Raw genomic sequence first — 15000 nt, forward strand, 5'->3', positions numbered from 1 at the left:
CCTCCTCTGACTGAAGACTGGCTCTTTTTATTGAGGTTCTTCAGAGGATTTGATTGGGAGAAACCATTCACAGGTACACTTAATAAATACATGTGTCATTATTATTATTATTATTATTATAAAGAAGATCCACAATATAATTTACCTAGCATTATTAGTTATTCATAGCCATCTGTTAGTTGAACACAAGAACAACATTATAACTGTCCACAATAAATATAACTACATTCCCAACTAAGACAGAACCCCCTATGCCTATCTCGCCACTTGGTTCGTCCCGGAACCTTCTTTGTCAGTGTTTGTTCCCCCCGAGGACCTTTTGGCCAAACACACTGGAGCGGACACCGGACGAGACAGCATGGGGGAGTGATAGATGTGAACTTTACAGTGTCCACTTATACAATCAAAAGCAACTTTAACGTCATGTTATATACACGCTATATACATGTTATATAAACGCTATATACATGTTATATACACGCTATATACATGTTATATACACGCTATATACATGTTTTATACACGCTATATACATGTTATATACACGCTATATACATGTTATATACACGCTATATACATGTTATATACACGCTATATACATGTTATATACAAACTATATACATGTTATATACAAACTATATACATGTTATATACACGCTATATACATGTTATATACACGCTATATACATGTTATATACACGCTATATACATGTTATATACAAACTATATACATGTTATATACACGCTATATACATGTTATATACAAACTATATACATGTTATATACACGCTATATACATGTTATATACACGCTATATACATGTTATATACACGCTATATACATGTTATATACAAACTATATACATGTTATATACAAACTATATACATGTTATATACACGCTATATACATGTTATATACACGCTATATACATGTTATATACACGCTATATACATGTTATATAAACGCTATATACATGTTATATACACGCTATATACATGTTTTATACACGCTATATACATGTTATATACACGCTATATACATGTTATATACACGCTATATACATGTTATATACACGCTATATACATGTTATATACACGCTATATACATGTTATATACAAACTATATACATGTTATATACAAACTATATACATGTTATATACACGCTATATACATGTTATATACAAACTATATACATGTTATATACACGTTATATACATGTTATATACACGCTATATACATGTTCTATACATGTTATATACATGTTATATAAATGCTATATACATGTTATATACATATTATTTGTGTATTTGTATATGATTAATCTCAACCGCTGTCAGTCTTACACAATCATAAACACTTTCGGAGCTCCCGCTAACTCCCCTCTCTGTTCACGTGGAGCCGAGGACCCGACCAGCATCTGCCAGACGACATTGCAATGAATACGGTTTAATCATTTCATAAATACTACCTCAATAATTAGTATAAAATATGTAGAAATGTACAAATATGCAATGTCAAACTGTACTGTGCAATCGCGCTAATAAAGTGCAAACTATTCACTACTAAAGTGCTGAGTGACTTTATTTCTGTGCAAAAGGAAGTCGTTATATAAAGTGCAAACCCACATGTGCAATATTACAAGGGCCCAAAGCCGTCAGTCCATAGTAACAAAGTTACCTTCGTTACAGTGTGTATTGCTCCGCTCATCGCTCCATCGCAGCGGGCGGAGCTGCAGGTGACCATGCAGAGCTGCGTGTCTCCTCTCATGTCCGATTAGACTTCACTCGCGTTTGTGTCCATATCGATCCAATCTAGCTGGAAGCTCCTGCTGGGTGCACTGTCCTGTGAGATACCGGGACCTGGCTCCAAACTCTGGGGCTACTGCGTCATCGTTAGCAGGAAATGATCGTTATAGGGCGTAGACACGGAGCCGTTTGCCCCCCAGAGCGTTTCGTCCCCAGACCTACCCTCCTTAGGACCCGTTATCGTTTTCTGCGTTCCCCTGTCGGCCTCGTGTGGCCGAACCGCCTATCTGATAGAGAACTGTCACGTAGGTTAAATCAACAACAAAGGCCTCTATTGTGGGACACACACACACACACACACACACACACACACACACACACACACACACACACACACACACACACACACACACACACACACACACACACACACACACACACACACACACACACACACACACACACACACACACACACACACACACACACACACACACACACACACACACACACACACACACACACACACACAACTAGGCCACTCACTAACAGTATTAAGGCCCGAGGCAAACACAGCATCAGTCTTTCAGTTTCTATTATTGCCGACAGATAGACTCTAACTCCAAACAGGAAGTCATTAACACTCTTACAGGAAGTAGTAAATTGTCGTACTTTATGGCACATACTCAGAAATCATAATATGACCAAAATGTTGTCAGAGGCACTTCAGCAGTGTGTGTGTGTGTGATGTCAAGTTGCAGGGAGGTAAACACTCTCCTCCCTCAGATCTCAGGCTGAGTGAGGCAAATTCACCTTTTATGGACATGAGGCCAACACACACACACACACACACACACACACACACACACACACACACACACACACACACACACACACACACACACACACACACACACACACACACACACACACACACACACACACACACACACACACACACACACACACACACACACACACACACACACACACACACACACACACACACACACACACACACACACACACTAAACTCCACCTGATCGAACCTATGATGTGTTTATGGTGTATTTCTACCCGTATTTCTTCATATTGCAATATATACAAATTGCAGACATTTCCTCACGATGATGTCAATGTTTATGCACGGCTTTTAAGGATCATTATCCTGAGTGTAAAGAGTTGAACATCCTGTCACCAAACACTTTTAATTGTCCATCAGATTTGATAAAACCAGCCGCAGAATTATTTTTATTTTTACAAGTTTAAATCTCTCGTATTTCTTTTTATCGCATTACACCAAAACACTTTTACCCATAGAAGATTATGGATGAGGCCTTGGTGTGTGTGTGTGTGTATATGTGTGTGTGTGTGTGTGTTTGTGTGGGTGTTAGAGGGGGGAAGGGCATCGTTGTTTGTTTGTTTCTTATTTTCAGGCTGAGGTCACCCACAGAATACCAAGCAGACACACGCACACACACACACACACACACACACACACACACACACACACACACACACACACACACACACACACACACACACACACACACACACACACACACACACACACACACACACACACACACACACACACACACACACACACACACACACACACACACACACACACACACACACACACACACACACACACACACACACACACACACACACACACACACACACACACACACACACACACATTTAATAGCCACCTCTATCAGGGTTGTGGGTTTTGACGCGCCTCTCTTTGTTTCCAAACCAATGAGCTGAGAACGTGGTTGAATCAGATGAGCTTTATTCGTTAGTCCAGACGGCATATAAACAGCAGGACACATTTCTTCGCTTCATACTAAATAAACGTTAACAGTCTCCCAAGTAACAAGAAGAACACGGTCAAAAGACTTTTCCGTTTCCCCGTCTATCCACCCCAGCTGTTTCCTATCAATCTACCATATATAGGCATATAGCCATGCACGTGATACTGACGGACATAACAAATTATAAGTGAGCCTTAAATTAATTAAAATTAATACATTTGAAAACCATAGTCTGACTCACACAAATACCTGAGTTTAATCTAATTTATATTATCATTAAGCCTAACTATCAGACAATAATAAGCCAATGAAAATCACACACACACACACACACACACACACACACACACACACACACACACACACACACACACACACACACACACACACACACACACACACAATTAATTATTATTAATAACAACGTTAGCATAGCCTTTTTTTTGCTTTGAAAAACCACTAGCGCAGTGTTTCTCCAACTTTTTTTTTTTTTTTTCTTAAATTATTTCACTACCACCCCCCCCCGTCGACAGGGGGTCGCCAGTCTCTGGCACTGTTATTTTAGGGGTCGCGGGCTGAAAAGTTTGGGAACCCCTGCCTTAAAACATCCTCAGATTGCTGATTATAAGTCAAATCAAGTTTGAAAGTGAGAAAAGGAGGGGTCCCAATATGGAGCCCGGAGGCACCCCACAGCTCATAATAAGGGGACATATGAAGGGTCTATTTCAAGCTTGTTATGTGAATACGTTATTGGACTTTTTTAATTGATCAACTAAGATTTGTTAGAACATATTTTAATTGACTTTATTTAATGAAACGTGGCTTATTAACACATGAATACTGTGTGATATACTTCTGCATATATATTTAAGAAGAACATTATAAGTCAAGCACACGTTTCAGGTGTGGGCCAGACTCCATTATACTTTTAGAATTAGCTGCTGAGAGCCAATTAAAAATGGACCATGGGCCACAGTTTGAAGAAGTGAGGACACATGTTGATGTAGAAGAGACATGAAGAAGAGGGGACACATGTTGATGTAGAAGAGACATGAAGAAGAGGGGACACATGTTGATGTAGAAGAGACATGAAGAAGAGGGGACACATGTTGATTTAGAAAAGACATGAAGAAGAGGGGACACATGCTGATGTAGAAGAGACATGAAGAAGAGGGGACAGATGTTGATGTAGAAGAGACATGAAGAAGAGGGGACACATGTTGATTTAGGACAGACATGAACAAGTGGATTTTGCATAATAGGTGACATAATACCCTAACCCTTTAAAGTGAATGAAAGCCATCGTAACAAAGCTGTCCTTCTGGAGACATGATAAGAAGCCTGGTGTTTGGTCAGGGTGTGATGCAGAGGGTAATCCTGTAAGAGCTGCTTGTGAAATCTCAGTGTAGTCAGCGCCGGTGAGGAAACGCTGCAGAATTTAGTAATAACACCTGAGCGTTACAGCAGGTAAATCCTTATCATGAGGCGTGCTGACACACCCAGAGATAAAACTGAAGAAAGCCCGCTCTGTTCTCTGTGAGTTCATGAGCTTTAGGTTGGAGGATTCTTTGATCTCAATGTGATCTCTCACAGCCTACAATGTCCTTCTTTAAAACCTGAGAGAAAACTAAATATATGTTGTTGGTTTCTGTGACGTTAGTCTACATGTTTTAAAAATAAATGCAATCATATATTTGGAGATTTTAGATGAAAAAGATTAATAAAATCCTACTAAACTTTGTGAAGGACTTTTCAAAGATTTAAGGATTCATTTAGAACATTTCATTCATTATTGAATAGCATTTAAAGCCTTTTTTTAATCGAGTGAATGCTCGGCAGTACCAGTCAGCTACTAGCGCCTGTTTTTTTTAAAAACATGTCCACCATAACAATTCAGACTCTTATCTGACAGGAAACAGGCTGAACTGTCAGAGACACTTCACAATTGTCAGGAAATGTAAAAAATATATAATGCTAGTCTAAAAAATAACATGCAGTTTTTTCTTCTGATAAGTTATCTGACTGCTTCAGAAGTTCTTTTGAAATTCCAAGTATTTCTACTAAACTTTGACTAAAAATCCAACAGAAGAAATAAAGAGTCCCTTCCTGCTGATGTTCAGGTGTATATCAGTATGTAGGGTCTCTACTTTAAAGAGTCCTCTCCTGCTGATGTTCAGGTGTATATCAGTATGTAGTGTCTCTACTTTAAAGAGTCCTCCCCTGCTGATGTTCAGGTGTATATCAGTATGTAGTGTCTCTACTTTAAAGAGTCCTCTCCTGCTGATGTTCAGGTGTATATCAGTATGTAGTGTCTCTACTTTAAAGAGTCCTCTCCTGCTGATGTTCAGGTTTATATCAGTATGTAGTGTCTCTACTTTAAAGAGTCTTCTCCTGCTGATGTTCAGGTGTATATCAGTATGTAGGGTCTCTACTTTAAAGAGTCCTCTCCTGCTGATGTTCAGGTGTATATCAGTATGTAGTGTCTCTACTTTAAAGAGTCCTCTCCTGCTGATGTTCAGGTGTATATCAGTATGTAGTATCTCTACTTTAAAGAGTCCTCTCCTGCTGATGTTCAGGTGTATATCAGTATGTAGTGTCTCTACTTTAAAGAGTCCTCTCCTGCTGATGTTCAGGTATATATCAGTATGTAGTGTCTCTACTTTAAAGAGTCCTCTCCTGCTGATGTTCAGGTGTATATCAGTATGTAGTGTCTCTACTTTAAAGAGTCCTCTCCTGCTGATGTTCAGGTGTATATCAGTATGTAGTGTCTCTACTTTAAAGAGTCCTCTCCTGCTGATGTTCAGGTATATATCAGTATGTAGTGTCTCTACTTTAAAGAGTCCTCTCCTGCTGATGTTCAGGTGTATATCAGTATGTAGTGTCTCTACTTTAAAGAGTCCTCTCCTGCTGATGTTCAGGTGTATATCAGTATGTAGTGTCTCTACTTTAAAGAGTCCTCTCCTGCTGATGTTCAGGTGTATATCAGTATGTAGTGTCTCTACTTTAAAGAGTCCTCTCCTGCTGATGTTCAGGTGTATATCAGTATGTAGTGTCTCTACTTTAAAGAGTCCTCTCCTGCTGATGTTCAGGTGTATATCAGTATGTAGTGTCTCTACTTTAAAGAGTCCTCTCCTGCTGATGTTCAGGTGTATATCAGTATGTAGTGTCTTTACTTTAAAGAGTCCTCTCCTGCTGATGTTCAGGTGTATATCAGTATGTAGTGTCTCTACTTTAAAGAGTCCTCCCCTGCTGATGTTCAGGTGTATATCAGTATGTAGTGTCTCTACTTTAAAGAGTCCTCTCCTGCTGATGTTCAGGTGTATATCAGTATGTAGTGTCTCTACTTTAAAGAGTCCTCTCCTGCTGATGTTCAGGTTTATATCAGTATGTAGTGTCTCTACTTTAAAGAGTCCTCTCCTGCTGATGTTCAGGTGTATATCAGTATGTAGTGTCTCTACTTTAAAGAGTCCTCTCCTGCTGATGTTCAGGTGTATATCAGTATGTAGTGTCTCTACTTTAAAGAGTCTTCTCCTGCTGATGTTCAGGTGTATATCAGTATGTAGTGTCTCTACTTTAAAGAGTCCTCTCCTGCTGATGTTCAGGTGTATATCAGTATGTAGTGTCTCTACTTTAAAGAGTCCTCTCCTGCTGATGTTCAGGTGTATATCAGTATGTAGTGTCTCTACTTTAAAGAGTCTTCTCCTGCTGATGTTCAGGTGTATATCAGTATGTAGTGTCTCTACTTTAAAGAGTCCTCTCCTGCTGATGTTCAGGTGTATATCAGTATGTAATGACTCTACTTTAACCCTCTGGAGTGTCCGGCGCGTCCAAGTGCGCATAATTTACATAAATTAACCATATATTTTCGATTACAAGGAGTAGAAATATGATTCAGACATCCGCGGAATCGCTGAAAGTGTAGCTTTCCAGCGGTATCTCCTGTGAGACTGTAACCAGGGCACAACAGCCAACATGGCCGCTCAAAGAAGCTTGACTTTACACTGTGTGGGATTGGTGGATTCGTGTGTCCGTCAAGGAAATCTCGGCTGGCAGCCATCATGTTCTGAAATGACCAATGGACATCGAGAAATCACTAAGGACCTACCCACCAAGTAAAACAAAACATAAACCACGTGTCTCCCATCAGTTTACGTCTGTGAGGAGAAAGAGAGAGACAGAAAATGGCTTAAAACTTTACAGTCGCCGACTTCGCTAGAGATTTTTTTCGCTTGCAGAAGTGAAGACAGAGCCTCAGAACCTGAAGTCTTCAACTCTTCTGAAGAAGAAGAATACAAAGACAACAACATTTGGACATGGGTAAGTGTAAATATTACAGTAATAGTGTACTGGCAATGGGGGAATACCGCGAAAAGTAACAATAGGTTTATTTTTTATCGATAGTCATGAACTTTTTCTTTGGACAAAATAGACTCTCCATTAGCAAACGTTTACTCTGTGTTAACGTTATTTTGGTGTGTAAAAGTGAGATTATGTGTAGATGATTCAATTAATCATGTATTCGTCCCACAACGGAGACATTTACAGTGGCTAGACATGTTTTTGCCATTGATTATTGTATCATACTGTTCTGTAGGCTGTCATAGATTTATTTATATGTGCGCCTGTGATTATTTTACCGTCCTGTACAGATGAGACTTTGTAATCAGATTTAGCCTATGTATATGTGTGTCTGTGATTTTATACTGAATGTAAAGTAACTGGAAATACCTGTGTGTGTGTGTGAGAGAGAGAAAGAGAGAGAGAGAGAGAGACTCCTGTCCAACCTCCTAAACTTTCTTTTTATGTGTGCATTGTTATTTGTGCTTGAGCAACATATTAATTGAACTTTGTTTCAACGAAATTAGTTGTAATTATTGTCCTACATTTTAATTTGTTTTACAGAGAGGTTTCACAGCTGCCTGGGCCTAGTGGCCCACAGGCGGCGTTTATCCAGCAGCCAGAACATCCATCTGTGACGGCCCACAGGTCAAGATCTACCGTGGCTCAAGGGCCTTCACCAGAGCCATCACCACCAAGGACCAGCAGACCAGCATCACTACAGCTGCCTCCATGCCATGATACACCTCAGCACAAAGGCTCCACCACAGCCATCACCTTCAACCCAGCCAGCAAGGAGGTCTCGTGGAGGTCTCGTATAGCACTTGTACCTCCCCCCTACACAGCAGCCCATGCACCATCACCCCCACCTACACAGCAGCCAGACCCACTGTCTTGGAAGACATACAAAGACCTTGACAGTGTCTTGACATTTATAATGAAGAGTTGGTTGAAAGTTCTGATGTTCAATATTGTAAATAGTGAGATTTTCCAGTTTCCTATATTTATATAAATAGTTGGTTGAAAAAAACATATTAATAATAAATTGTTGATTGAAAAAGTTTGAATGCTCAATTTGTATTTGTACACATCACATGAACCTTGGTATGTAATATGAAGTCATTAGTCAGTCCTAATGTATCTCAGTCCCTGCTGTGGTGAAAGTAGAGTGATAAACACCTGTTTTACTCAAAATTCGAATTAATTCATTTTCATTTTAGACATGAATAACACATTTATATACAGTTTAATTCAAATATTTCACTACTTTTGTGATCCTAAGACTTTGGTAACAAAATCTAAAACACCAAAACAATTCAATCACTTGAGTAAATTTGTGTTTTCACAAGTTGACGATTTTCCGAAAATCGGATGTCAAATTTTAAGCTTTTGAGCTACTTATCTCATCACACAGTGCTCTAAGGTGAGTCATTTGCATATATAGCAATACCAGAGATTGTCCTGAACATTTTGATATTCAACACATGGGGTGCCATGTTAGAAGAAATACATTTAAAAGGTGATTTAAGAAAACATCTAAAAATCGAGAAAATACCCTTAGACTCCAGAGGGTTAAAGAGTCCTCTCCTGGTGATGTTCCAAAAGCTATTTATTTCTGTGCTGCAGCCAATAGGAGCGCAAATGTTCAGGAAGTAAACAAAGTAGGCGACCATTTACATCAGGGATGCCCAACCTTTTTTGAACCAACTTTTAAAGTTGCCAGTCTGCCGAGATCTACCAACTAATGTCAACTGGGGGGGGGGGGGGGGGAGCCTCGCTGCGGGGAAATGGCGGACCTCTGTCGGTGCAACGTCAATGATGCCTTTTAAAAACATTTAAAAAAAAAAAGAATTAAGGGCGCTGACTGCCGTGAGCGAATCGAGCCGGCCCGTGAAGACCGGCTGGTCTGTGAGTCTTCAGATGGCCAGTCCGCGGAGGGTGGAAAATACATCCCGGAAGTAAAAAAAGACGTGCAACGGGACGGTGTTCCCACGGGAAACAAAACTTAAAATATGAAATGAAACAATCTCATCTCTTAAAATTCACAACGTATTATGAATTAAACATTCACAAACTTATAATGATGTATTCACATGTTTCACTCTGTTACATGTGTACGCAACGAACAGAAGAGCGTAGGGCAGAATCAGGAGGGAATTCCGTCTCGCAGCGTTTGTGCACTGTTTTGAAATGCCGCTCTAAATGACCCTTCTTCGATGAAGCCACGCTCGCATTGCAGATGAGACAGATGGACTTCAAATTGGAATAGATACAAAAATAATCATCCTCCCACTCGGAGTGAACATTATATATTTTGGGCTTTTTTTGCGTCTGCCATAATTGCGGTCTTGTGTGTGCGGACTGTCACTCCTGTTGCCACGGACAACGTCAGCTAACTAGTGCCCACCGCCCACCAGCCACGCCCCGACACATGGGGTCACGCCGGCCAATCACAAAGCTTTGATGCGTTCAAGTGCATTATTCTGGCACAGGAAGATTATGTTACAGGACATTAACCATAAAACAGAATATTGTTGTTCTATTTTTAGACACATCTCGCGATCGACTGGTTGGGCACCCCCGATTTACATGCACTAAAATCTATAGAACACACTAGAGGAGAGCGAACACCAAAGAAAGCAGAATACACCCCCTTTAAGTACAGTATAACCAGATAATAAAGGTATTAATATCTCCAGTTAAACAGTGAAGACTCCTTGTGTCTCTCTAATAGTTGCTGTTTTAGTATTAATAACTATCCTTTAGTTTGACACAGATACAGCAGCAGAGCTCAGGGCAGACGAGTCCACACACATCTCCTGCCTCACACACATTCCTCAGTGTGTCCCGACACGAGACAACAGCTGCAGCTCCACCTTATTATCCATCAATAACACACACACACGCTGTGGAGGTCATTTCAATGTTTCTCGCTCCTGTGATTTTCTATCTATCCATCTCTCTATCTATCTCTCTATCCATCTCTCTATCCATCTCTCTATCCATCTCTCTATCTATATCTCTATCTATCTCTCTATCTATGTATATCTAACATATTAAATTGAGTATTGGGGGGTATTGTTAAAGTTGCTGGAGTTTGTGTTACCTGTGTTGTCAAACTGCAGCTGCTGGCAGGAGGCGCGGTCCCAGGGACAGGTGTACACCGCCCCCCCCTCCACCACTGCACTGCTGGAGGGAGAGGAGACGTTGGCCCGGGGAGCCCCGACCAGGATGTCTGACCTGGGGGGGGACAAAGATCCCAGTTAGACATGGAGATAAGGGTGCAAATTGAGTGGTGCAGGGATGAAGTATTTTTGTAGGCCGACACTGAAGTAAGCTGCGCATTCGGTTCCATCGATCATACATCCATCGATTAGATCTATAATAGAAAATGATAAAAGTAGGGTAGACATGTGGAGATTATCCGGCTGAACAAAACGTGCATTTATCAAACAGGTTCGTTTTCCACAGATCTTATTTTTTACAATATTCCAAAATCCTATGGGGAAATCCCGTTGCTGTTTTGTTCCGGGTAAATACGTCATCCCTGCACCGCTATAGAGAAGTGCCTGTGAAGCAGCCAAAAAAATATATATATATAAAACAGAAATAGAACTTAAAACAAAGTGCTGCTGAGGAACCCGTCGGCAAATATTACGCATGAATTAAAGGTCCGGGCAAAAGTCATTTCTGTGCATTTAATTGTTCTTGATGCCAGATCATATCATAGTTTCTTGTCTATTTTCTTGCCTCGTGCAAGTCAGTTCGTGAAATGCCTTCTCTCCTAGATATTCCACGATCAACTGTAAGTGGTATTATTGCAAAGTGGAAACGTTTAGGAACCACAGCAGCTCAGCCAGACACTCCAACTTCCTCTAGAAAGCCTTTCACGAAGAGTGGAAGCTGTTACAGCTGCAAAGAAGGACCAACTTCATATGAATGCCTAAGAATCTGGAATGGGAGATCATAAAAGCTCCTGTAGGCGTAATGTGTGGCCCAATACTTCTGTCTATATCGTGTATGTTGGTGCTATAACCGCGCTGAAGCATGTGGATCAGGGGTGTCGAACATACGGCATATACAGTACGCAAAGGCACAAAACATTTAGTCACCAGTATCTGGAACTGAACACTATAATATTTGACTTTATGATCAATTCAACTTGTCAAGATCTAGAGATTATTTTACATTCATTTCCACATCTGTCCCTATCATTTGTGTCCACTTCAATTGTCTTCTCCATGATGGTATGTTTGTGTCTTTATCTTATTCTTACCTCTTAGAATGTTTAACAAAATGTACGGTCTCCTTGGGTGTCATGAAAGGCGCCTTCAATAAAATGTATTATTATTATTATCTGTGCAGTGATCCTGACTCACCACCATACCAACTAAAGTGGGAACCAATGAGGAAGAAGGTTCAGTCTTGTCTTGTAAATATATAACATTTATAAAAAAATGCATGAAAGTCATGACGGTGATGGTTTTGGCCTCGGGGATGACTTTGCATATTGTCAACATGACAAGAAGACATGACTAAGACATGACTAAGCCTGACTAGAAACATTTAAAAAATATATTATAGCTAAAGGTTTTAATGTTAAGCTAACAGTGAGTGCACATTTCAAACTTAAACAAGCGGGGATTTGAGTGAATGATGACTTCATATTGGGCCTCCCTTTCCTTTATCAGCCATGTGTAACTGTATTGGGAATATCAAGGGGTTATCTTTGACATAGAGCTGTCAGAAATCTAGAAAATGTTCGTGTTTCCTCGCAGACTGAAGCAGAACTTCTCCTGACAGCTCAGCTGCAAGGCAAAACGTGTTTAAAGGACTCGTTGCTTTTATTTAAATACGGACTAATAGTCCGCTCTCTGCTGCGCACCAGACCACAGTTTGTTACATTGTTTCATTTCTCAGAAGGTTCGGTTTGCGTTCACACGGGCAAAACTCAAACGGACTATAAACTTTAAACACAAGTCATGTGCACGGAAATGCTGTTCAGCCATTGGTCAGACTTTAAGGGGGTAAAAATGCAAATGCCGGCAATTTCAACCGGAGCCTCCGCCATGGAGCAACGGCACTTTCGGCAGGTTATTCTCATGCTGCTGTTAATCTGGAGATCAACAGACACTAGCGGCCCGCGCATATGATTATATAATCAGACAACGTCCGTTAAAAAACATTATAACACATATAATGAGAGACGTTCTGCAATAAGGAGGGGCGTTTCACCGACGACAGGTGTTCTTACTTTTATGTAGCTGACGGAGCATTTTTACTTTACACGACACTGTTCAACACTTCATTCTGCTTCACTCTTTAACTAAACAACCGCGGATGTCTTGAAGACTCTTTCGCTAAAGATTTTGAAGATATCCGCATTCTTTTGATACTGCGCTTCCTGTGTTTTGGTGCAGACTGCGTTCACACCAGCAATGAACCGCTCCAGAGTTTGCAAGCAAGCGCTCCGAGACCACCTATTTTACCGGACCAGAGTCCGGTTGTTTAGTTCACTTAAGAGGTCTCGGACTACGTTCACACCGACCCAAATGAACCGCACCAAGCGGCTAAACGCACCAGGGTTAGATTCAACCGGACTATAGAAGGCTGTTGTGAATGCGACTTTGTGTTTTTCTGGGTGCAACTCATAAAAGCATGGAGAAAAGTCCTCAAACTAAATCAACTTTATATTTCTTTAAGGCTGACTCTGCAAGGTATTTTATTTCTTGCATGTTGTGATATTAATTTTATTTCAAGATGAGAACTGAGTTCCTTTTGTAGTTCACCATCCTCAGAAACACTGACCAAAACGCACCTTTCAGACCAGCTGTTAACATGCAATTGATGTGCTTTATCAGACTTTTGATCTTATATCGTTCTTTTACCTCCGTAGAGCACATGTTAAAGCGCTTGATAAATAAAATGTATTATTAATACTAGCGTAGCAGCACTTTTTTCTTTCATTTTAATCTGTGCACATCAACACACAACATGACGCAGCTGCATGGAGGGTTTATGACTGAGGCTTCCTTTTGTTTGGTTTCACCGAAGGACGCTGGGACTTGTAATCATGTGTTGAAATAGAAACGTAACTAAAGTCAGTGATGAGGATAAGGGAACAACACCTTTTCTACAGAATAGCTGCGGAAGAAATGTGTCACGGCATCTAATAATAGGGAGACATAAAGCAGAGAATATGTAATAAAAGAGTTATTAAAGAGCATGGGTTGCCTGTTGGTCTATCTCCATGAAACAGATACTCAGGAAGGAGAACAGGAAAGCTGCAGACTCACAGAATCTCATAATGATACCAAATGATTCAGTAAGGATCCACAAAACTAGGCGACACACCTTTATTAGGAAACCTGGATTAGTCGTCTGTGAACACACATCTTTGTATAACCTCAGGCTCCATTCAATCTGTTGTTATGGCTCTGTGTTTGAGACGCTGAGAGCTGCTTTTTGATTTCAAAGAGGCTCTGTTCTTCTTCTGTGGTGTTCCCTCTCCTGTAGGGCTTTCTATAGGTGCAAGTGCATGTCAATGGTCTGCAGAGGATAACATCACTGTGTCCGTTAGTTTGATAAGGGCATTTTAATACCAATACCAATACCAATACACATCGAGTACTTTTTCAGGCCTTTTAATGTTACAAAGTATTCTTATACTCTGGCACTTCTACATTTACTGAAGTACACGATCTGAGTACTTCTACTTTTACTCAAGTACACGATCTGAGTACTTCTACTTTTACTCAAGTACAAGTTCTGAGTACTTCTACTTTTACTCAAGTACAAGTTCTGAGTACTTCTACTTTTACTCAAGTACACGATCTGAGTACTTCTACTTTTACTCAAGTACACGATCTGAGTACTTCTACTTTTACTCAAGTACAAGTTCTGAGTACTTCTACTTTTACTCAAGTACAAGTTCTGAGTACTTCTACTTTTACTCAAGTACACGATCTGAGTACTTCTACTTTTACTCAAGTACAAGATCTGAGTACTTCTACTTTTACTCAAGTACAAGATCTGAGTACTTCTACTTTTACTCAAGTACACGATCTGAGTACTTCTACTTTTACTCAAGTACA

At 40.2% G+C, this 15000-nt stretch overlaps 1 protein-coding gene across 1 annotated transcript in view; it reads right to left on the reverse strand.

Annotated features, from left to right (window-relative positions):
- The window catches only part of itgav (integrin, alpha V), a 49884-nt gene that overhangs the window by 34126 nt on the left and 758 nt on the right, over positions 1-15000 (reverse strand). Inside the window, 1 exon segment of the mRNA XM_079664187.1 lies at positions 11013-11146. Coding sequence (XP_079520313.1) covers positions 11013-11146 — 134 coding nt within the window.

This window comes from Notothenia rossii (assembly GCF_949606895.1).
Source record: "Notothenia rossii genome assembly, chromosome: 2".
NCBI classification, from domain to species: domain Eukaryota; kingdom Metazoa; phylum Chordata; class Actinopteri; order Perciformes; family Nototheniidae; genus Notothenia; species Notothenia rossii.